This window comes from Amphiura filiformis, chromosome 12 (genome assembly GCF_039555335.1).
Source record: "Amphiura filiformis chromosome 12, Afil_fr2py, whole genome shotgun sequence".
NCBI classification, from domain to species: Eukaryota; Metazoa; Echinodermata; class Ophiuroidea; order Amphilepidida; family Amphiuridae; genus Amphiura; species Amphiura filiformis.
Window position 1 is genome coordinate 29452507 of NC_092639.1, and position 24846 is coordinate 29477352.

A 24846-nucleotide genomic window follows, 5' to 3' on the forward strand; every position below is an offset into this window, starting at 1 on the left:
TTGTAAAAATTTAAAAGGGGACATATCCCGGGGACATATCATCTGGAGTGGACTCATCGGCATGACAAAATAACTGTGTGTGTAGGCCTGCCACTCACCAAGTTGAAAGATTTTCTAAATGTCAAGAGCAAAATCTGGTACAGAAATAATATCTGTAAATGACAAGTCAGCATTAGTCCAATTTATTCAAAGAGGTATATTTTTTTACAAAAACAAATTAGTGTCAGTTTTTTATTTCCAATAATATCAAGATCTCAAAAAAGCAAAATGTTATCATATTCCAGGTCTTGTGCGAATTTTATTCAAAAGATCGTTTACTGTGGCTTCAAAGCTGACAATGAATTCATTCCTATCTTGAAATCCAAATTTAGGTTAACAAAACAGGCCAAATGTCTAATCATATCATAAAAGAATAATACAAATTTAGTATTTTTAGTTTTTACTCAAAATAAAAACATAGGAAAACGAAATAATGGTATTCTAAGCCCCACGTAACTTCCTTGTAATTGTATTAAGTAGGATTTAATTTGATTAAACTTTGCATGCTTGCAAAGCCTGAAGTGAAACAGTTCTGCACCATTCTCTCTTCCATGGGGTATCGTCAGCTCGTTGATGTTCCAACGCATAGACTTCTCCGCACCTTAGATCTGCTTATAGTTAAGGACGATGAGACATTGGTTAGCGAATGGGATGTAAACCCTACTTACTACTCTGACCATCTCATGATAAATTGTGTTCTTGATGTAACTAGAGTTATGATTTCCAAAACATTTAGAGTCTCACGTAATTTTAAAGCTATTGACCACCAGATTTTTGCTACTGATCTTGCAGAGAAGATAAACTCTGTTCTTGAGCAAGGTCACACGAACGTTAATGATCTTGTGAAGGGTTATAATAATACGTGTCTTAATGTTTTGGATACTCATGCTCCTGTAAAGTCTAAGCCTCGATCTGTTCGGTTCAAACCAAAATGGTATAACGACGATGTGATAAAAGCCCGTCGTGAGATCGAGAGGAGACGTTACGAAAGACGTTGGAGAAAGACCGGCTTGGATGCCGACTATCAAATCTACATCGTTGCAAAGAGTACTGCTGCCGATGTTATTGTTAGGGAAAAATCAAATTTCTACAAAAATAAATTTGCAGACTGTACATCTAGCTCTAAGTCTAAGGACATTTACAAAACAGTAAATGAGCTGCTTAATGTCAGTGGAAATGTTCTGCCTGATAGTGACACATCTGCTGAACTTGCTAATAATTTTTGTGATTATTTTGTTGGTAAGGTAAATAAGATAAGGTGTGAACTTGATATGTATGATCCATGTAGCAGTAACTCTACCACATCTCATGAGAATCAATCTGTTGTATCATGTAATGAAAATCAATCTGTTGTTTCATGTAACCTTTTTGATTTCCAACTTATCACTGAAGACGATCTGTGTAAAATCATTGAGAAGTGTCCAACCAAGAGTTGTCCTCTGGATCCCATGCCCACATGGTTGGTCAAACAAGATCTTGAGACCCTTGCTACCATTCTGACTGCCATTGTCAATGTTTCCCTCTCTTCAGGTGTTTTTCCTGCAGAGCTTAGTAAAGCAGTAATAACACCAGTCCTGAAGAATCCTTCTCTTGATAGGAACCTGTTAAGCAATTATCGCCCCGTCTCAAATTTGCCATTTGTGGGCAAACTTATTGAGAAAGTGGTTTCTACTCAGGTCTCTAATTACATCAATGTCTATGAGTTGTCGGATCCGCACCAGTCAGCCTACAAAGTTTCTCACAGTACCGAGACTGCGCTTACCTGTGTCCAGAATGACATTCTTAGGGCTATCGACAACCAGCAGGCCGTTCTACTTCTGATGCTTGATCTTTCAGCAGCTTTTGATACCGTGGATCACGGTATCCTTCTGGAACGGCTCGCTGGTGATTTCGGTATCAAGGGTAAGGTGCAAAACTGGTTCAAGACCTACCTTGAGGGTAGGACTGGGAGAGTTCATATTGATGGTGTTTTTTCTGACGATAAAAGCCTCATTTATGGAGTCCCCCAGGGCTCAGTCATCGGCCCCCAGGCTTTTACGTACTACACCCGGAGAGTTGGTCAAATCATTGAGAGCCATCACCTACTCTACCACATTTATGCTGATGACGTTCAGATTTATACGATCTTTGATCCGAATTGTCACGGTGATGCTGCTTGCGCATTATTTAAGTTGAGCCAGTGCGTTAATGATCTGCAGGCTTGGATGCTGAGAAATAGATTGAAACTCAATCAATCTAAGACTGAGTTTTTTATTGCTTCATCTGCTCACCACTATAAGACCCTGCAATATCTCACCCTTCATCTTGGTAATCAGGAAATTCCATCTTCCCCTAGCATCCGTAACCTGGGTGTTATTTTTTGACAATGGCTGATCACACTACCAATTTGTCTCGTACCATTAACTGGCAGCTGCGTAATCTCAATCGTATCCGTAAATACTTAGATACCGACACTTGTCATAACATTGTCCGCACTCTCATTTTATCCAAACTGGACTATTGTAACTTACTCTTCAATGGTATAGATAAAAAACACCTAAACCGTCTTCAAGTCCTCCAAAATAAGTCTGCCCGTCTTATCTTCAGGCAACCGAGTCGCAGTCATGCCTCTCCTCTTCTCCAATCTCTCCACTGGTTGCATGTTGCCCAAAGAATACAGTTCAAGAGTCTTCTCCAGACATTCAAAGCATTTCACACTCAATCTCCTGATTACATCTCTTCTTATTTTCAACCTCGGACCCACAAAACATCTTATGCGCTTCGATCTGACGCTGCTGTCACATTTGAAGTGCCTCGTTCCAAGAAACAAGCTGGCGATCGCGCCTTTTCAACGTGGGGCCGCGCCTTTGGAACGAGTTGCCCACCACTGTCCGAGGTCAAGAAAATATTACCACGTTCAACATGTTCAAGAATCTCCTTAAAACCCACCTCTTTCCCACTGATTAGCTCTTTTTCCTTTCTTGTCTTTCTCTCTTTTAGCGCTTTACCTACTTTTGTAAAAGGCGCTTTATAAATCGCATTGTTTATGTTTATGTTATTGCATTTGAAGTGTTTGAGAATAAAGGTAGGCCTATTATTTTTAGCCGCTGTCGTTCGCCTCGTTTTACTTGAATAATGATTGTCTCCCATCCCTCATCCCGTGTTATATGAGACGATGGATGATCTACAGCGGTTAAAAGCAATACCTTGATTCTCTAATTATTCAACATTTTATAAACAAAATCTCACAATGCAAGTCATTGCCCTAAATAAATCCGTCCTTGTCACTTCTTTTTTAGGCCAAAGTAAAAATTAAAAAAACATGTTTAGCGTCCTGGTGTGTTGAAAAAGGGAACTAAAGGGGCTTTTTTCTTTTTGTTTAAAGACGAGTTCTGATTGGATTGAATTAATTTTGGCGTGGAGAAATTCTGACCATTGAGAATTAATCTTACAAGTTAAGTTGGCCAACAGTGTCTATAAGACGAGTTCTGATTGGATTGAATTTCTCCTCGCCAAAATTAATTTCACCTCGCCAAATTAATTTCTGGCCAAAATTAGTTTCACCTCGCCAAAATTAATTTTGGCGTGGAGAAATTCTGACCAATGAGAATTCATCTTAAAAGTTTTGCCAACAGTGTCTATAAGACGAGTTCTGATTGGATTGAATTTCTCCTCGCCAAATTAATTTCTCCTCACCAAAATTAATTTCACCTCGCCAAAATTAATTTTGGCGTGGAGAAATTCGGACCAATGAGAATTCATCTTACCAGATATGTTTTACCAACAGATGGCCACAGTGTCTATAAGACGAGCTCTGATTGGATTGAATTTCTCCTAGCCATTAGCCAAAATTATTTTCTCGCCAAAATTAATTTTGGTGTGGTGGCAGAAGCATTACAAATTAGAGGAGATAAGCATTTTTTGTCCAGATTTTACTGAGACATTTGCGCGCGAAATAAAATTTTAATTTCAGACAATTTTAGCCCAAAATGAAGGTGAATTTTGCTATGTGAAGGGCTATATAATATGTGCGAAGCGCGCCAAATTGTGCAATTTTACCATATTTTGGTCCAAAACATGGTGTTGTCGGGCTAAAAGGAACATGCACAGGGCAATTTTGGGGGCCCCTCTGGCCCAATGGTAAATCCGGCCCTGAATAAACGGCCCGCACTGTCTCTTGTCCATGTGCCCCCGATGCTCTTGCTACGCCCCTGAATTTTCAGCTTGCTTTTGATTGGGTCCAGGCGACAAGGAACTATTTTGATTGGTAAAGAATTTCGGAGAGGTGACATTTATTTCGGCGAGCCAAAATTTATTTTGGCGTGGTGAAATTGAGATTCTTATGGCCCGGGTTATGGCGAATGATAGGTAGGCCCCTCCTATCACAAAACTCTTCTGAAATGCGTCTTATACATTTGCAAGGCTGTATACAAAATTTCAACTTCTGAAACATCTTTGAGAAGAAGTTATAAATACAAATTTACAAAATAAAAAGAAATGTGAAAAATCTCCAAAAACGAGGAGGGCGGACGCTAAACTTTTTTATTTTTTTACTCGGCCTTAGACTGCTGGTTTCTACAAGCGTATTGTGGTCTAGAAGTGGCTATCCGATTAAACATCAAGCCATCAGGTACGTCGCCCAGGTATCCAAACACATTAAGCTAATTTGCCAGGGATTTGATGGGATGATGCTAAAAGTCGAAATAGTTATTTCTATACTCCTCCGCGGGATGTTAATTCAATATTGGTTTTCAAAAGTGCAAATATTAAATGTCTTACTGCTTGCTCGTAATGTGTTACATTTCTCATTTCATTTAGGGATCATGTGAGAATTTAAAAGTTTTATCTACTAAAACAGTTCAAATTATTAGTAAGTCTAGACCTGTATAATTACCTGCAGATTTTGGAAACCATGAATCCGGGGGGCACATCAAAAAATATTGGTGGGTATGTTCCCCCGGAATTTTGAGGTGGTGGGTCTTAATGGGAGCTGACGGCGCACTGGTAATAGGGGGTCTTTTGGAGCTGCGAACAGTCAAAATCAAGTGTCTTTCTTGGCTTTCTTGTTGAAAATCACATGAAAAACAGAAATATGAGGAATGAGCAATTTTGGGGTCTTATAGAGCTGAAATGATCAAAATCAAGGGTCTTTCGGAGCTCTATTTTTATAGGGGGTCTTTCGGAGCTGCGAAATCCAAAAAGGGGGTCTTTCAGGGGGAACATACCCGTATGGTCAGTTTTGTTAAGTGCCTCCCCCGACCATGAATGAATATTCAGTAACAAAATTACTCAAAATGAAAGAAATTTCGTTTGAAAGCTATGGAAGGATATTTATCGTACCGCTCATTTGAAACAAAAAGACCGCACAACCGTCACCCCATCAAATTTAGTCGTAATAATTATCAGAGCAAGACGTAATCATGTTAATTGTCTACTTTTTTTACATGTCTTTCATTTGTACATATGTGGGTCATAATGAAAAATAGTAAATTTAATAAAAATAGGCATTTGAGGTACATAATCTGATTGATCTCCCATATGTAACCAGAGACCAGTAAACCAGTTGGTTTTCTAGTCTGAGGTCTACGCATGCCTGATTTACCTTTTTCGTGGCTCTGGACCATGCCAAAAAATTGAGGCTCGGCGCGGTGTGCAATTCACAGGCCAAATTTTGGTTATGGGAGACGCAATGGCGTAACTAGGGTTGGTAGCGCCCCCCGCCAAGGATACATAATGCACCCCCCTTCTTGAAACAACTTGCGCGCAGAGCGCGCGAAATTTTTGGACAAATAAGGCCTACCACTAATTAACTTTGGTTACTAGTTGAATAGAGGGGCGCAGAATCGATGCTGAATTGGTCAATTTGGTTGCCACCTTCCTCCCCCTAGTTACGCCACTGGGGAGACGGGATCTAGTTTCGATTTTACTTGGACATACATGTGCGCGGGAAGCTCTAAATAAAAATCAATTTTGGACTGTTATTAGCCCAAAATGAATGTGAATTTTGCTATTTTGTACCATGATATTTTGGCCCAAAATATGGTATTTTCGGGATGCACAGGGTAATTTGGGGCCCGGACCCTGGACCTGGACCCATCTGACTCAATGGTAAATCCGGCCCTGTCTAACGGACGTGGACCTTTTTTTTAAAAGGGTCGGTCAGTCGGTTTTTTTTACGTATTAAATGCAGTGGTGTAGGCCTACCGTGGCGGTCCCATTCATTTGTACAGGAAAAATTGTCGCAATTCTTGTAAAATCTGGGTCCGCACCGGGGGTCCGCAGTCGGGCCTGTACGGCGGGTTTTTCTTTTTTCGTCACCTAAGGCTCTAGTGTGCCACTGTGCAAAAACAATCGTCAATTAAAGAGTGTCCCTTACAAACTAATGGCTAGTCAATTCATATCACACATTGTCCCTAATGAAATCTTAATTGTTTTATTTCAATATTTGATTAGTTTATAATAGCATGAAAAATTATAACAGAGGCAGAGGAGCTCAGAGGCGACCACAATGCGTCTAGTTATGGCACGGGAGAACCCCGTATCGTGCAGTCGGGATTTGAAGTAGGACGAATTCCAGGAAGGTAGGACAATATTTGGCTAATATTATTAAAGAAACTCCCACACTGTAACCATGGTAACAGTTACCGTAACATGTTTAAAATGAAATGAAATTAATTAAACTTAGTCTTTATCATAAAATGTTAATTTGATAATGTTATTAAGAAATTCATTTCACTCTTCAATTAAGGCATACACCTTATTAAATGACGGTGTAGTTTTATAGTGGTTTGGCGTATGGAATATCTAATTTCCAAAATATTCGTTGTTTTAGTTAATCAAATCATATACTTTTAGCCTACATGTATAATTGTGAATATCGTTTATGCCGGGCATTTTACGTTATGAATTTAATTTGGCAATAATTTTATTATGTTGTGATAAATTGATAATTAACCTTTAGCTACCTTTCACGCTTCAACATTAATATGTATATCGTGGTGACGATATATCACATATATACTATTGAATTTGACCAACTAATAAAATGATTGCTCAAATTTATAACATAAAATTTTCAGAACAATAATACAAATTCGCCGGGCAAATTGGTCGCGCGAATCGCGTCCACAATATTAAACTTTTTAATACTGGGACAGACGTGCGCCACGCGGACGGCACATTAGCCCCACATGAAACAATCTTGGCAATATTTATTCCGTTTTTCAGTCAACCCCTGGACCCCGCCCTAGGCACACCATAAGCTACAATTTTGGTGCAGGGTATGCTCCCCCAGAATTTTGAGGTGGTGGGTCTTTGGGAACTGACGCGTTCGGGGTCTATTGGAGCTGCGACAGGTGAGGGGGTCTTTTGGAGCTGCGAACAATCAAAATCAAGGTCTTTCTCGGCTTTCTGGTTGAAAATTGCCTGAAAAAAACCCTAGAAATGTGAGGAATGAGCCAATGTCTTTTAGAGCTGAAATTGTCAGGGGGTCTTTTAGCGCTCTGTTTTGGTACAATTCACTGGTCTTTCGGAGCTGCGCGGTCCCAAAAAATAGGGGTCTTTCCGGGGGAGCATACCCGTATGGTCATTTGTGTTGAGTGCATCCCCTCGTTGGGCATCCTCCATTCCTCTCCCGGCTATCCCACTATTTATGACAGAAATGTGTAAGAGTCTTTTTATCAATGATAAATTAATGTTGATCATGTTGATCGGAAACATGGGAAATGAAGACAAAGAAGTAGTGAGTTTAATTAATTGATTGATTTTAATTGCTATATCATTTTGTCAATAGAACCCCGGAACAGTTGCTTGGCGATGACTGATGACGACGTGGTAGCCTGTACATACAGAATCACAATAACCTACTCAAGGAGGCTCAACCGAACACACTACGATGTTGGAGGACACCACTACTCAACATTAATTGGTGCTAATTGCGGGCTAATTGAGACCATCTTCAGGGGTTTTCCAAGCCCAAATGATACAAATTTTTTCTGATGTTTTTGTTGAACTGAAGGGGTTTCATTCTCGAGATCATCCTAAACTGTCAGTGAATGGCTTGAACATTTTTCTTTGTATGATATATCGTCCGGGATAGTATTATAGTATAGCAAAAGCTCACCGGTGCCTTCAAATTGAGCTTTGACCACATGTGCATGACCCTGACTGCATTCAAGAACTTCATCCCACGACATGCCCATCACTGCAGTTTTAATACGCGAATTGTGTGAAGCGTTTATATCTATACGTAACATTCGTCACCAACTCAGGTCAACTTCACACTTTGTCTAAAGCATAAAAGCATTGGCCATGAACTAAGATTTATCATCTTGATACTGGAATCATGGAAATAGTATCTACTATTTCCATGCTGGAATGAACTTGATCTTGATGTGGTCAGTCACAAGGAAGTCATAAATTGGATCCTTCAGTCTTTCAACAACTACGCACGGTCATCGGGTTGTGCCGGCTGTTGGCAACGTGAAGGATTGTGGGTAAATAAAAGGCGCCGTCATCATAGGCCAGAAGGATTCAGGCTAAGGAAGTCACATGCCAACTGCTGATCATTATAGGCTCCTGGTGGAGGAAGTGAGTGCGCAATATAAAACAGAATTCGAACAGTCCGGTGCTTCTTTTTCAGACTGTGGCATGTGATGGATAAAATAAATACATGGTTAGAATGGAAATGAACTAATATGCCAATGTGAAGATCAACTAGATCTGTCTAAAGCTGGTTCTGCATGATTGAATCTGATAACTAATATGACCTTCGATCCCGTGAAGTGTTCACAGTGAGGAACAACATGGCATATAAGAGAACAAACAGCGGGTTTACTTCCCGTACTTTAACAAGTGGATATTTTGCAAAATCGTCTACAAAGCGTAACCATATTTCATCGGCTTCAGGCACAATCCCGGATTACACAGGATCCCGGTCTGATGATGTCACATCGAGAAATGAACAGATGTGGACGTTGAATTGTTACGAATCTCGGTACTATTGGGTCTCCTATCCGGGAAGCCCGTTTCGCATTACTGCGAATTCGCCCTCAGGGCAGAATAATCGTGAAGATCCGAATAACGATTTTGTTGGACGTGGTTTTCAATCAAAAAGACAGATGGAAAAAGCTTATACAAAAGCAACGTCTGGCTGCCAAATAAGTCTGAATATTCATGATATTAAACTTACTACTAACAGTTACTCAAACACGTTCCGTCCACGCACAACACCCAATATATACCGCACAGCAAATATATCCCAATTCAGTTCTAGACCAAACACAACGCCATCCACCTGGACACAATCCCGAGCTAATCGTTCAGCTGCGACATCAAGCAAAGCAAGCGGACGATGTGGATGGTTCAGCACAACTAATCGGACCAAGATCATCAGATCGTCTCCGCCATGGAGATCAATGTTAAACAGGCGACCTCAAGGTGTACGAGCTAAAGAAGACTTATGCCCAAACTTTTGCCGATGTTGCTTTAGCAGGATTGCTCAGAAGGAAGAATCGTCAGTTTATCGATTAGATGATAATACATCATATTGATGATCAAAAATTCCAATAGATGATCATTTTCATAGGCCAAGATTTTAAAGACACTGTCTCGCGATGATATATAGGCCTAGACACAATACACGAAGACCTGGGTATGCAGACATTTTCTGATAAGTTTTCACAAACATTTTGCACCTTTTACATGGTAATCTTTATAGTCTTCGAATCAGATGCAACAAGATCAAATTAAATCTGAGAAGTAGTAATTGGCTACACACAGGTCCGTATGCACAAAAGAGTTAGACGTCTGAGTGGAATTTAGTCCTAGGAGAAAGGATATTTTCCTTCACATTTGCTTAATTTATTTCGTATTATTTTTGAACTTTGTATTTAAATCTTTAGAATTTGCTAGCTAATCTAGGAAAGAAACAATAAGGACCATTCCTGATGGAACTTAATTCCACTTACGGGTCTAACTTTAGACCCGGCCTAACCTTTTGTGCATACGGACCACACAGTTTTAAAAAACCTTCACAAAACAAACCAAAACACCTATACAAATGTGCAAATGGCTTATACTCTTTTTTAAGAAAGGTTCCCAAATGTCCTTCTGCATATGAGAATCCTCGCACTTACTTCTCAAAAAATGTCTCTGAAAGTAGAAGAACCATTTGACATGTTTGAAGACCATTACAGGTTCTGCTTGCTTGCTTGCTTGCTTGCTTGCTTGCTTGCTTGCTTGAGATGAGTGGTGTCCTCGAACTACAACAGCACGCCAAGTCCTTCTGTCCTGCATGGCCGTTCCCAAATCCATAACATCCAGTCCAGTGTCCTGTTTCAATACATCCACATATGTTATAGAGGGAAGTTAGTTGTGGCTGCGTCGGTTTGAAAAGTGTATTTAGTAGATCCATAAAATTAGAGTTCTGGAACAAACCGTTTTTATTTTCTGGGAATTTAATCCACAGATTTATTCACGATATGGTCTACCAGGTTTTCTGTTTCCATGTTTTGGTATCCAGTGGATCAGCTTAGCTACAGGCTCATTTTTGCTTCTGTACGCGTGCCCAGCGAAACGTGTCCTCCTCTCTCTGATCTTCCGTGAAAGTTTCGGAAGGTCACCATACAGTTCCTTGTTCGTGATGTACTGCTTCCAATTGATGTTGTATACTGTTCTAAGCATTTTTGTGTAGCAACCATCTAGTTATTTACATAGTCTGGGAGACATGGTCCATGCTTCGCATCCATAGGTTAGAACGGATTCGACGGTAGCAGCAAATAAACGGATCTTGAATTTCCTTGCGAGAGTTGACCTCCAGATATTGTTGAGGCTGTTACATGCTCTCCATGCAGCTGCTTTGCGTGTTTTTACATCTTTTTCCGCCATCCACACTGCAAATTGGCCAGAACACATGGAACGCGTTCATTAGTGTAACGGTTTTTTTTAACACATGACACGTGTTCAACTTATTTAGAGAACACTAGTGTTAATGTAGAGAACACATGTGTTATTACCTCAGAACACTAGTGTAACGTGTTCTAATCCTTTAAACACTGGTGTTCAAAATTACTACCTATGAACACCTCGGACACATTAAAGAAATGTAACGGTTTTTTAACACATGACACGTGTTCAAACATTGCTTTTCAGAATGCTGGTGTTCAACCTTTGTTCATACATTTTCAAAATCTCATTACTCGACAGTAACAAATGCATGGTAGTATAAACAATATAATGGCGGTGTTCAGAAGAATTCCGATGAAATCCGAGAGATTTCACATAAGGCAAGCCCAATGCTCGAACCCTCGCCGATCGTATCTCCCGGCTGACAGCGTAACGCCTATAACCGCTCGACCATCTCGCCCTCTTGTGTCTCTCCGATGCTTGTTCATCGCTGTCAACAGATATACGGACTCCCAAAGTTGCCCTGAATTTCATTCTTCCCTAAATCCTTCTTGAAAAAGACAGTTTGGAATAGCGTTTCCACGCTGCATCGCCATTGTTGTTGTAGTCACTTATATCCCTCCTTCAAAGGAGCACTGTGTATTTCTCGCTGACACGTCGCAGCTCTCCAACCCCTCTTTCTGCTCATCCACATCGGTATCATTGCCTCATGCGTTCCATTTTTGAACACCAGTATTCAATATAATCATTCAGAACACTTGTGACACGTCTGACCAATACTGTGTGTTCTACATTATACTAAAAGAACACTAATGTGCTAGGCTTATCATATTTTCAAAAACACTAGTGTTCTAAAGAGACAATTATGAACACCCCGGACGCGTCTGAGAAGCGTCATGTGTTCGGGAAAATTTGCAGTGCATATGCACCCAGATACTTGAAGTCGCTCACCTAGTTTGGTGCCATTGTTTGTCTGGATAGATATCTGTTGATTTTGGTTGAAAGACATGAACTTTGTTTTTGAAGCGTTCATTTTGAGGCCAACTTTTCCAACAGATGATTCAACCCTTAGATTTCCTCTGACAGTAGGGCTACCGTATGTCGTCTGCAAAGTCTAAATCTGTTAGCACTTCAGGCCCGATTCGTCTGCTTCTTCTCTTCTCCAGCTGTAATCCAAGCTGCTCTTCTTTGCCTTCAACTGCCTCCCTCAATCCATGGTCCAATACCACCACAAAGAGGTATGGGGTAAGGGTACACCAGCAAGTATATCAAACAGTTCAGTTTCTCCATCTGGTAAAACTACTTTTGCTTGGTATTTTCATACATTCTTGCTATACCTTCCACAAGTTGATTAGGGATTCCATAGGCTTTGAGAATTTGCAGCATATTTCCTCTATGAATGGTATCAAAGGCTTTCCTGAAGTCTATAAAGGTTATTATTGCAGGCAGGTTTTTAGCCTTAACTCCTTCAATGATCCTCCTTAGGGCAAGTATGTGGCTTACTGTTGTTCGGCCAACCCTGAAACCATTCTGGTTGATCATAAGAACTTCTACTTCTACTTCAGGCCTGATCCTGTTGAGAATCATTTTGTTGAATATATTGGCAACAACTGAGCTTAAGCTTATCCCTCGATAGTTCCCTGCTTGACTAAGATCTCCTGACTTAGGAATTGGTACTATGTTGAGGATAGACCACTGGTCAGGCTTGCTTCCTTTAATCAGTGCATTGTTGCAAAACTCCAACACTATGCCATCCAGATCACATCTTTTAAGTACCTCTGGTGGAATACCATCCTCTCCGCAACTCTTCCCTTCTACCAGTGCAGTCTTTGCCTTTGCATATTCCTCCTGACTAAATGGTACAGGTATTTTAAAAAACTGCATTTACTGCAAAAGTTCATCAGAGTGCCCAAAGGTCTGTTCGTTCCTTTTAAGGACAATCAAGGGTTCTCCTAAAAGGGCAATGCAAATAAAGAGCCCGTTTGGAACCGTTTTTCTTCTAAAATTGTATGATCTGATCATTATAATTGGAATCCTCACATTATTTTGGAATGGACCGTTCAAAAGGTAAAGAAAAACACAACATGTGAATTGACAAGAGATACTACATTGGCGTGCAATGTTGAATTGAGCTAGCTGCTATCTCGATTCAAAAGCTGGGAATCACTCCAATGTTATAAAAGTCTTGAACCAACTGCAGCTGCAAGAACTCCATATATTTTAAAAGTCACAGGATGACTTTATGTCAAAATTGCTCTGTTGACACAACAAATTTGACTGATTCCATTTCGGCCTAAGTTGGGACATGTGTAAACACTACAAATAGGCCTATGCCACAAAATCAGGTTTGAAAAAAACAATTTCATAGGCCTATATATACTGCGCCAATAAAGTATCCTTACACTTGGAAAAATAATCACAATTTCCAAACTGAACAATATTGGGGTAAATTTTTTTTAATAGATGCACTATCTAATCCTGCACATTATGACACCACATTGAATCCAATGTGACTTCAAGAAGTAAAGTTACAAGCATTTGATTAGACGAAGGTCCAGTTTTAAAAGTGACAAACTGGCCTATTCAAAACTCCACAGACCACAAATCTGGTTTGAGAGTGGTGAATGGCTAATTTATGCGTTTGGCTTAATTTAAAACAAAAGGAACAAAAGAAAACTGAAACAAAAGAACTGACAAATAAAATGAAAGTTATGAAAAGTACAGAGAAGTAAAAACTAAAATAAAAACTGCTCTAAATAACGCTTCATTGAAGAAACTTCCTGTGTCTCTTTGTTGCGCTTGTTGGAATCTTTTTGCGCCTTGTATAGACCAGTTTGTCACTTTTAAAACTGGACCTTCGTCTATTCAATTGCTTGTAACTTTACTTCTTGAGGTCACATTGGATTCAACATGTTCAATGTGGTATCATAATGTGCAGGCTTAGATAGTGCATCTATTAAAAAACAAATTTACCCCAATCTTGTTCAGTTTTGAAATTGTGATTATTTTTCCAAGTGTAAGGATACTTTATTGGCGCAGTATATTATAAAATCGTATTATTATGGCTCTAAGTGGACTAAATGAACCCACATTGAAAAAAAATACATTGGTTTCCTATACGCGCGGACCTGGCATTGATATAAAATTGGATCGATTGAGCCCATATTATTCATGTTATTGGTCGAGCAAAAATATACGTCTCGTCCAATATTTTAAAAGTCATAGCGAGACGAAATAAATACCGTATTGGGCGTACATGTATAAAGCATCCAATTTTATCATTATTATGTTTTGGATCCAATATTTTTGGATCCAATATTTTCACACACTTGGATCCATCAAAAGCAGGCCCATCACTTTGGAACTCACTTCCGCAGCATGTAAGAAATGCCGGCTCAATTGCAGTTTTCAAAAAACTCTTGAAAACTCATTTGTTTTAATCTGAATTTGTATTTTTGCTTTGTATTATATTTCATGTGGTATTATTTGTTGTATTTTGTATGGCGCCTTGATCATACTGGATATTGCGCCTTATAAGAATTTAATGTATGTATGTATGTATATAAAAGTGGTCCATTTGAAATTCGAATTGTCATTGCTTAATTTCTAATTATATACTTACACTGCAAAAATTGTGCCGTATTTTGCTATTTTAAGACGCGGCTTTGAAGCCACTTTTTAGCCATGTCCTTATGCAAGTCATGTCTTGCATGGAGGCATGGCTTGTGGAAAGACAGGACTTTGAGCTATGTCCTTATCCAAGACACGACTCTAGCTACAAGACATCAACAAAGTATGTAGCTATAGTCTTAAGTCATGGCTTAATCATAGGATCAGAATGGGACATGTCTTACTTCATGTCCTAATTAAAGACACGTTGTTGAATAAGTGACTTCTAACAAGTCACTAATGCTTCGAGTCGTGTCTTTTTCCTATATATGTCTCTAAACTAGACATGACTCATATGCATAACGTCATGACTAACCACAAGATATGTGGTTATATGGTATGTGACTTGCACAAAGACGCTAAATTAAGACATGTCTTCTGAAGACATGTCTCCATGCTAGACACAATTTTTGCAGTGTAGTAATAGTGATTTGTTTCAGTGGGCAAAAATTGCTAAAATGTTCTTTATATAATAAAGCAAGCAAGAACTTCCAGGTTTATTCCATGATTTTCGTATAGACATTTTAAATGTCTAAAAATGTTCTTTATGTAATCATCTTAAAAGCTCACTTAACCCACTTTCGGATATGTGTTAAAATATGCAGAAAAAACCATTTCGCCCTGGTTTCGGAACCGCAACACCCACACAGATCAGCGTTTTAAAAGCCTTATATAATTGTCAAGATTCTTTCTAAGATGCTCATAAATATTTTTTGGAAAATAATCATTACACTTTAAACAGTTAAAATCATGAAAAGAAAGTGTTACGCGAACTGCTGTGGTTTAGTAATTTATTCAGAACACTTTGAATATTAGCAGTATAAATGACAGACCATCTGACTTAGAAGTCAGATCTGAAGTCGCCGAATTATTATTAATCAGGATATCAAAACCACTGTTAATAAAGTATTGAGTGATCATTGACTTTATAATACCGATTATTGTTGATTTTATTATTAGAACTCGAGATTTTTATGCTAATTTTAAACGTTTCAAAAATTAAAATTGTATAAAAATGTAAATAAATTAACATGCACTTGAAAGTTAAAACACTATGGAAGAATCAGGATCCATTATCGGAATTGAAATTGAGGTAACATGCAAGCATATACTGACTTTAGTTTGTAAAAGTTTATTGCAAAGTTTTAAAAACTGGAAACAGATTGAAAAATAAATAGAAAGTGTGTATAAGGGACCGTTCACAAACACTTGTAAGGGGACCTGATGCAAAAATATTTTATCGCGAAAATTGTTCGGCCCCCCCCCCCTTTACAGACCTCGAAAATTTCAGGGCCCCTTTAACCTGAAAATTATGGGTCAACCCCATAGAAAAGCTCAATATTTCCAGGAAAATTTGTGGTCATTTTTTCAGGGCCCCCCCCCTTAGGAGAATCAAAATTTTCAGGGCCACCCCCCCCTTTTTGCATCAGGCCCCCCCTAACAAGTGTTTGTGAACGGTCCCTAATCATGATAATTGAAAGATTTTCAACTCTATGTTGGAGGGATTTCGAAACTTGCGATCACAGTTAACATATGGTTAATGAACATGAAGGTTAGGGACCGCTCACAAACACTTGTTAGGGGGGACTGATGCAAAAAGGGGGCCCTGAAAATGTTGACCCCCCTAAGGGGGGGGGGCCTGAAAAAAATGACCACAAACTTGCATGGAAAAAATTATATGCTTTTCTATGGGGTTGACCCATAATTTTCATGTCAAAAAAGGCGGGCCTGAAATTTTGAGGTCTGTAAAGGGGGGGGGGGGGCCGAAAAAATTTCGCGATGAAATTTTTTTGCATCAGGTCCCCCCTACAAGTGTTTGTGTACGGTCCCTTATGTACGCACATTCATTGAAGCCATAATGTATGATTTTGATCAATTTTCATTCATGTTGATTCATTTTGATATTCTTTGCCAAATATTTTTACACAATATTAGTAACAACTGTCACGGAGGTTTTCTGATCATTTTAAGCCAAAATAATGAGGTAAAATAAATAATAAATAAAAAACACTTAGCCGCTTAACTGTGAAGCTCTATGGGGGGATTAGCGAATAAAACCGGAATGCACTTTTTTTAAATTATAAAAACTATAAATTTTACTGTAATTAAAGCACTTCGAGCGTAGTCTGTCAAAGTCGAGAAAACTTAAAGGCGTCACTGTGGAGTAAATCACACATGGCTTTAATCGTTTTATATCTAATTACCCCCTTTTTTCTGAAGTTTAAGTGTAGAAAATGTATACAATATTGGTATCAGTGGACGCTTTCCGCTTCTTGGCTTAGCATGCGTTAAGCTTTATGGAAAGTGAAGAACATGTTGGACAATACTTCCTGATGCGGATGGTCGAATAAATACTATCTCAGCGCATCTAATTATTATGACAATCGTCCCCATTACACTAAATGGATTGATTCAAAAAAGTTTATGGTACCCGACGTTCTACGGCTTGTTATCAAAATTTCGCGGGAAAAGACCAACATTGAAAAGAAATGGGGTTTCAAATTGAGCTTTGGAATTTGAAAAGTATAAATCACGTTGGCGTTGGGTCTAAGGCTGTGCTAACACTTTTCTTTGATGACTTTGACCACAATATTTTATTTTTCCAAATATCTTAAAAATACAAGAATTTAAGCTAATTGAACAGACAGTAGCATGCGTTAAGATTTATGGAAAGTGAAGAAAATGTATACAATATTGGTATCAGTGTACGCTTTCCGCTTCTTGGCTTAGCATGCGTTAAGATTTTATGGAAAGTGAAGAAAATGTGTACAATATTGGTATCAGTGGACGCTTTCCGCTTCTTGGCTTAGCATGCGTTAAGATTTATGGAAAGTGAAGAAAATGTATACAATATTGGTAGCAGTGGACGCTTTCCGCTTCTTGGCTTAGCATGCGTTAAGATTTTATGGAAAGTGAAGAAAATGTGTACAATATTGGTATCAGTGGACGCTTTCCGCTTCTTGGCTTAGCATGCGTTAAGATTTATGGAAAGTGAAGAAAATGTGTACAATATTGGTATCAGTGGACGCTTTCCGCTTCTTGGCTTAGCATGCGTTAAGATTTTATGGAAAGTGAAGAAAATGTATACAATATTGGTATCAGTGGACGCTTTACGCTTCTTGGCTTAGCATGCGTTAAGATTTATGGAAAGTGAAGAAAATGTATACAATATTGGTATCAGTGGACGCTTTCCGCTTCTTGGCTTAGCATGCGTTAAGATTCATGGAAAGTGAAGAAAATGTGTACAATATTGGTATCAGTGGACGCTTTCCGCTTCTTGGCTTAGCATGCGTTAAGATTTATGGAAAGTGAAGAAAATGTATACAATATTGGTATCAGTGGACGCTTTCCGCTTCTTGGCTTAGCATGCGTTAAGATTTATGGAAAGTGAAGAAAATGTATACAATATTGGTATCAGTGGACGCTTTCCGCTTCTTGGCTTAGCGTGCGTTAAGATTTATGGAAAGTGAAGAAAATGTGTACAATATTGGTATCAGTGGACGCTTTCCGCTTCTTGGCTTAGCATGCGTTAAGATTTATGGAAAGTGAAGAAATTGTGTACAATATTGGTATCAGTGGACGCTTTCCGCTTCTTGGTTTAGCATGCGTTAAGATTTATGGAAAGTGAAGAAAATGTGTACAATATTGGTATCAGTGGACGCTTTCCGTTTCTTAGCTTAGCATTCGGGAAGATTTATTAAAAGTGAAGAAAATGTATACAATATTGGTATCAGTGGACGCTTTCCGTTTCTTAGCTTAGCATTCGGGAAGATTTATTAAAAGTGAAGAAAATGTATACAATATTGGTATCAGTGGACGCTTTCCGTTTCTTAGCTTAGCATTCGGGAAGATTTATTAAAAGTGAAGAAAATGTATACAATATTGGTATCAGTGGACGCTTTCCGCTTCTTGGCATAACATCCACGCACTAAGTTTAAAAAAGAGAACATTGGTATCGCTGTGTACGCTTTCCACTTTATTGACTTAGCATTAACATACATGTATACAGATTTAAAATGAAGAAAATGGTACAATAGTACAAAAATATATACAATTGTTTGTAGTATTGAGGATCGGCAAGATGGGACGACATACATTTTGTATGACCTACGATTGACACGTAATCAAAATGATTTATTTCGATTCACAAAATGCATTAAAATCTTGTTTTTCTAATATGTTATAGATAACAATAATAAAGGAATTTAATTTTGTTTTTAATTTTAAAAAAAGGAGCGTTAAACGTTTTCATAATCCTTAAGGGATGGGATATGAACGTCTGGACAGTATTTATTGTGGGACATTAGAGCACATTCAGACATATCGAATTGCATTCTGAATACGAAGAATGTCCTTCTGATATCAAATAATTTTGATTTTTTGAAATTCGCAATGTAATACACATTTTATGGCAAATGATTAAAATTCATATTTTTGATATTTAACAGTACTCGAAGTAAATTTTATAAATCTGATGATTTATACTTAAAGTGTATGTCGGTGGGATGAAAAGCCGACGATCAATTGAAAATTTTGACATTTTGTATTGAAGATATGGATTTTTTCCCCAAAACACACAAAAAAATAGGTCTTTTGGGGAAAAATCCATATCTTCAATATGAAAGATCAAAATTTTCAATTGATCGTCAACTTTTCCTCCCAGCTACATGAAAAATTTATTTCACAATTCTTGAAAAAATCTGGGTATATAGGTCGGGCCCGTAGAAAAGGGTTTGCTTTTTTCGTTGCCTTTGTGTCCGCTTTTTATACGGCGAACATCAAATCGTTTCATTGCATTTTCATCTTACAAATCTTGCCACAAAATATGTTACATGAATGGTGACAAAATAGTTTTCGTTTCAACTGTTGTGCTGCATTCTTTATGTCACTTTGATAACATTATATTGAAATGTTTTGTTTTCAACATTATTTTTTTTAAAGTGTAATTTTTTTTAAATTGTACAATTTTTAATTTTTTTTAAAAACATCAATAAAATGTTTACGAAAAAGTTCCAAAATAGCTCTAAAGTGTGGTGTTCACTATAATCCAGTGAGAAAGCACTTGAACTCTTAGAAAGAAACCACTACGAGTTCTGCAGAATTTATAGAACCCCAAAAGGTTCCACAGGTTACCCAAAGATCATCAAGGTTCTGGCGTATTGACGTATTCGTGTCCGCTTTTTATACGATGAACCCAAATCGTTTTCATTACATTTTCATCTTACAAATCTTGCCACAAAATATGAATGTTGACAAAATAGTTTTCTTTTAAATTGTTCCAAATGCTGTGCTGCATTCTTTATGTCACAAATAATCATGAAATGTTTTCTTTTCAACATTATGCTACAATAATTTTAAAACATCAATATAAAATGTTTCAGAAAAAAGTTCCAAAAGGTTCTAAAGTGCCCTGTTGGCTATATTCTAGTGAGAATGCACTTGATCCCTTAAAAAGATCACCAAGAAACAATTAGACAACCGCCACAAGTTCTGCAGAATTTATAGAACCCTAAAAAGTTCCACAGGTTGCCCAAAGTTCATTAAGGTTCTTTTTAAGGACTAGAGAGGATTTGCTTTAAATTTAAAGAATCACCAAGTGTCCACCTAAGAGGACAAATATGAAGAACCCTTTTGGAATCTTTATCAAATTTATACAGATTTCAATGGAAGCATTATTGTCACTTACGGTATTCCGGAATTCGATAAATCGCCCTTCGCTTCATTTCATAATGATAGCCATTATTTTGTTCATTAAAAGGGCATTTCGTGATCCACAGCCTTATCATCCCACTTTTCTCAAAAAAATTGAGATCTTTATACCACTGGAAACCTCTGGCTACATAATGTTTATCTACCAAAAATTTCTTGCAGATTAATTTGTTTAGCAAAAATATCGTCAAAATGGTATACCAGAACGAAATTACAACAGTGACCTATTATGGAGCTGTGTAATACACATAATCATGCATAACTCGCAAACGCAAAATCGGAATCAACTGAAATTTTGGGAAGCTTTTTTCGTTGATATCAACTGAAAAATGTCATAAAAAGAGGATGCTAGGATCACGAAATCCTCCTTTAAATAGATCGTTTTATTTGATTAAGAACCGTACTCTGATTTTGAACGGAAGTAAATTATAATACCATTATATACATTCATGATTACCGGTATTTATATATCAAGTGTTGATTTTAGCCTGACTTGGAAATTATTCAAGTAGACGGAAGCGTGTAAGTAAATGTTTATTTTTCATGAATATGGAAGGAACTCTTTTACAAAACCAACATATTTTTGATAGGTTTTAGGTATAAATGAGTTTATTTATAATTGTAAGCAAATAACGTTAATAGTCTAAAGTTGGATGTTGAATTAATATTATTTCCGTAAGCTGAAATTTTTGACCTCTACAATTTCCTCGGAGTCAAGAATTTTGACTTCATGACTTGCATAGTTACTGTAACTTCTCACGTTTTATCAGTCACAATTTTGACAAATAAAAAATGACTTGATAATTTATTAATAATTATATGGTTTCCGTCTCATATATTTTAATGTACCAATATACAGGGTGTCCCTGAAAGAACTGTAGGACCCTATCGTCGAAAATTTAATTGTTTGGCTATTTTAAGGGCTGGGGTATGAACGTTTGGACAGTATTTATTTTGGGACATTAGAGCACATCAGAACATATCGAATTGCATTCTGAATACGAAGAATGTCATTCTGATATCAAATAATTTTGATTTTTTGAAATTCGCAATTTAATACACATTTTATGGCAAATCATTAAAAATTGATATTTTTGATATTTATCAGTACTTGAAGTAAACTTTATAAATCTGATGATTTATACTTAAAGTGTATGTAGGTGGGATGAAAAGCCGACGATCAATTGAAAATTTTGACCTTTCGTATGGAAGATATGGATTTTTTTCAAAAAAACACCAAAAAAAATTATGTCTTTTTGGGAAAAAAATCCATATCTTCAATATGAAAGGTAAAATTTTTCAATTGACCGTCGGCTTTTCCTCCCTGCTACATACACTTTAAGAATATATCATTAGATTTATATAATTTACTTCGAGGACTGTTAATATCAAAAATTTGAAAAATATCAATATTTTATAATTTGTCATAAAATTTGTATTATATTATGATTTTCAAAAATGAAAATTATTTGATATCAGAAAGACATGCTTCGTATTCAGAATGCAATTCGATAGGTCTGAGGTGCTCTCATGTCCCACAAAAATACTGTCGAAAAGCAATAAACGCTCATTTTAGATCCCTTAACACCACAACTATAAACATAACTAAATAACTGACATGGCTGTGGAAAAATGAGCTATCATATACTTTTTGAATTTTGACAATTGACCACACCGTTCCTGAAATATAAGAATTTTACAATACTTTCAAACCTTTCCACGGATTCAAATATCAATAGATGATCTGTATTCGGTGTGCTAATCCCTGCTCATAATTAGCGCATGAGGCGTCTATGTCCTTGATCTATATTTAATTGACTCCGTGGAACGGATTGAAAATAATGAGGTATAGTTTCGTAAACTTCTTTTATTTAGAAGACGGAGCGGTTAATTGTCAAATTCAAAAGTGATAGCTATTCCTCAACCACATCACTTATTTAGTTATGTTTGGTTTATGCCTAAAAATACCAAGAAAAAAAGTTATTATTTAAAGATACCGTAAAACCTCGTCTGTAAGCATATACATGTAGAGTACTTTTAATCCAGACACCATCCATCGACAAATTTATAATATTATGGAGATTGAGCAAATTAATTACCGATACAAACAAGTACTATTGTAAAAACAATCTATTGTATCAATTGGCATATTTACAGCCTCTCGTTTTAATTAAACTTTCATCAAAAACACACTATTATACTTGTAGACGAGGTTTTACGGTATCGTCATAGTACAGTTACCATGGTTACGTGCCTCAATAACACATTCCAAACACCTATAGGACATATCCTATCCTTAAGATATCAGGCTCATCTGATGATGATGATTTAGGGTCGTGTATTTTCCATTATTGTTATACACAAATACCATGGCAACCTGTTACAGATTGTCATGTGTTTCTTTATCTTCGTCATGTCCATTTTCTTTCTGATCTTGCAAGCCACCGCTTGAAGATTCATTGCTGATCTCCACTGGGGGAGTAGAAGGCTCCTCTTCAGTGCCCGATGTCGTTGGGTTTTCTTGGACACTTGCATCTTGCTGATCATCATGATTTGAGCTTTGCTCCTCTTTTGTCACCTGAGCATCTGTTAGTGTATCTAAATCTTGTGACTTCTCCGTCTGATTATCTTCCACTGAACGTTTCGTTTCATCATCGTCATCTTCATCACCATCAATTTCCACATTACCCTTATCCGTAGATCCACGTGTTAACAAAGGCTCCGGGCTACACATCGGAGTTGTTGTTACACGGTACGAATTATCTACATCGATCAGATCACCAACTTGAGATCGAGGTGTGTGCTTCGCCGATTGACCTCTGATCATAAGTTCTTTCTCCTCTTGATCTCCAAAAAGCTCACTACATTCACTTCCTTCACCACCATCATCTTCACTCTGGACACTTAATCTTGATAAAGATCTTCCAATGTGCATACTTGGTGCGGTATCTTCCACATGATGTGCATTTCTCGTTGTTTTACCGAGTCTTAGCCCTGATTGCCCCGAAAATAATCGAACCCCCTCTATTTCTTCTCTTCTACGCAACGCTTCGGGCAGGAACTGATCTCGTGATAGTTTTGAAAGTGGCGGAGACGGTGGTCTCTTCTTGACAAATTTGGTCGGTTCCTTTTTGGGTTTATCCGGATCAAACTGGTTTGCTTTGACAGACTTTCTGATTGACATTTCCCCATTTGTAAGATACTCAGGAGCTTGGTTGTTCAACCTAGCTCTATCTGATTGCGGAGATTTATAAGCTGGAGGCACATCGGGTACAACATTAGCCGATCTAGCGCGGCGATGTTTGTCTAAATTATGCGCTAGTTCCATGGCTACTTGATACCCAACGCCAAACCGCTTTCCATCGGACACAATAGGCGGGGTTTTCCATCCAAGGGTGCTTTGTACGGCGTTCATTCTTTCGGCAGCTCCGTGGTGCAACGAATTGTGTTTACGCTCTCCTTGCCTAGAAACCTTAGGTGCAGGTGGTTTCTTCAGGACACCGGCTGGTTTCTTGTTTTCTGTTATTGCAATCAAGTCCTGATTGATATAGAATTTTTGAAACTTTGAGTTGAGTGCATCGCGAACTGCTTTACTTAGTTTTGGTGGATTTCTCGATTGGTGATGTTCTCGGTATCTACCAACGGCACTAGGAAGCATTGGGCCACCATAAGGGCTGATGGCAAGTCTCTCACACGATTTCGACACACTGTACGTACTGTAAGGTCTACAAACACGATCTCCGTATGCATTTACCAAATTTCTTTCAGTGCCTTTGATTCCGTCAAATGTTGTTCGTGAACGCTGAGTCATAGTAATGAAAGATTTGTGCTGTCCTTTTGCCGGACCTCCATGCGGCTTGTATTTACATGGTTGTCTTAAAGTGTTTCTTTGCAACACGTAGTTATCTAAATGACGACTTTTCACATCTTCAGGCCTACTTGTGGTGCTTGGTTGATGTGAGGATTGTTTTCTTCCTCTATGAGCTTCACCATCATCTTCATCACTTGTCAGCTCTTCACTGTCGTCATCATCGAGATCTTGGTCTTGCTCATTTTTGAGTATTTCTGGTTGACTTATAGAACTCATTGGTCTCCAATCTTTGATACTTGTTGTGGTAGAAGTCACTAGGTTAGCATTATGGACAACATCTGTGGGATCAAAGTCCTCTCCATCTTCTTCCATACCTGTTGGTATGATGGGAGATGAGATCATCACACTTCGTCGGTTGCTGCTTAGCGCACTCATAGTTGATTGCAGAGAGACGTTGACTTATCAATCAGTCACCTGAAATAGAAATGGATAGAATAAGTTATATTTGTCGCTCGATCTCTTAACATATATGACAAATTACCTTATGATCTATTTTCGGTTCTGCAAATGTCTAAAGTCATTTTATTTGTCAAAATTTGTGACTGATAAAACGCGAGAAGTTTGCAGATACAACCCGATAATCACTTAAGTATACAAATACACTGTAAAAATGGTGTCTTGGCAATTTAGACACTTTATGTGTCATCAATTGGGAGACATGTATCTATTTTAGA

General features: G+C 37.9%; 2 protein-coding genes across 2 annotated transcripts; one reads left to right on the forward strand and one right to left on the reverse strand.

The window, feature by feature from the left end:
• Positions 1 to 590: 590 nt before the first annotated feature.
• LOC140166747 (uncharacterized) lies at positions 591 to 2402 on the forward strand. Its single transcript, XM_072190242.1, has one exon. It carries the CDS (start codon positions 591 to 593, stop codon positions 2400 to 2402), a length of 1812 nt encoding a protein of 603 aa, XP_072046343.1.
• Positions 2403 to 22213: 19811 nt separating this feature from the next.
• On the reverse strand, positions 22214 to 24569 carry LOC140165354 (uncharacterized). Its single transcript, XM_072188679.1, has one exon. The coding sequence runs from the start codon at positions 24545 to 24547 to the stop codon at positions 22682 to 22684; it is 1866 nt and encodes a 621-aa protein (XP_072044780.1). The 5' UTR covers positions 24548 to 24569; the 3' UTR covers positions 22214 to 22681.
• Positions 24570 to 24846: the final 277 nt, after the last annotated feature.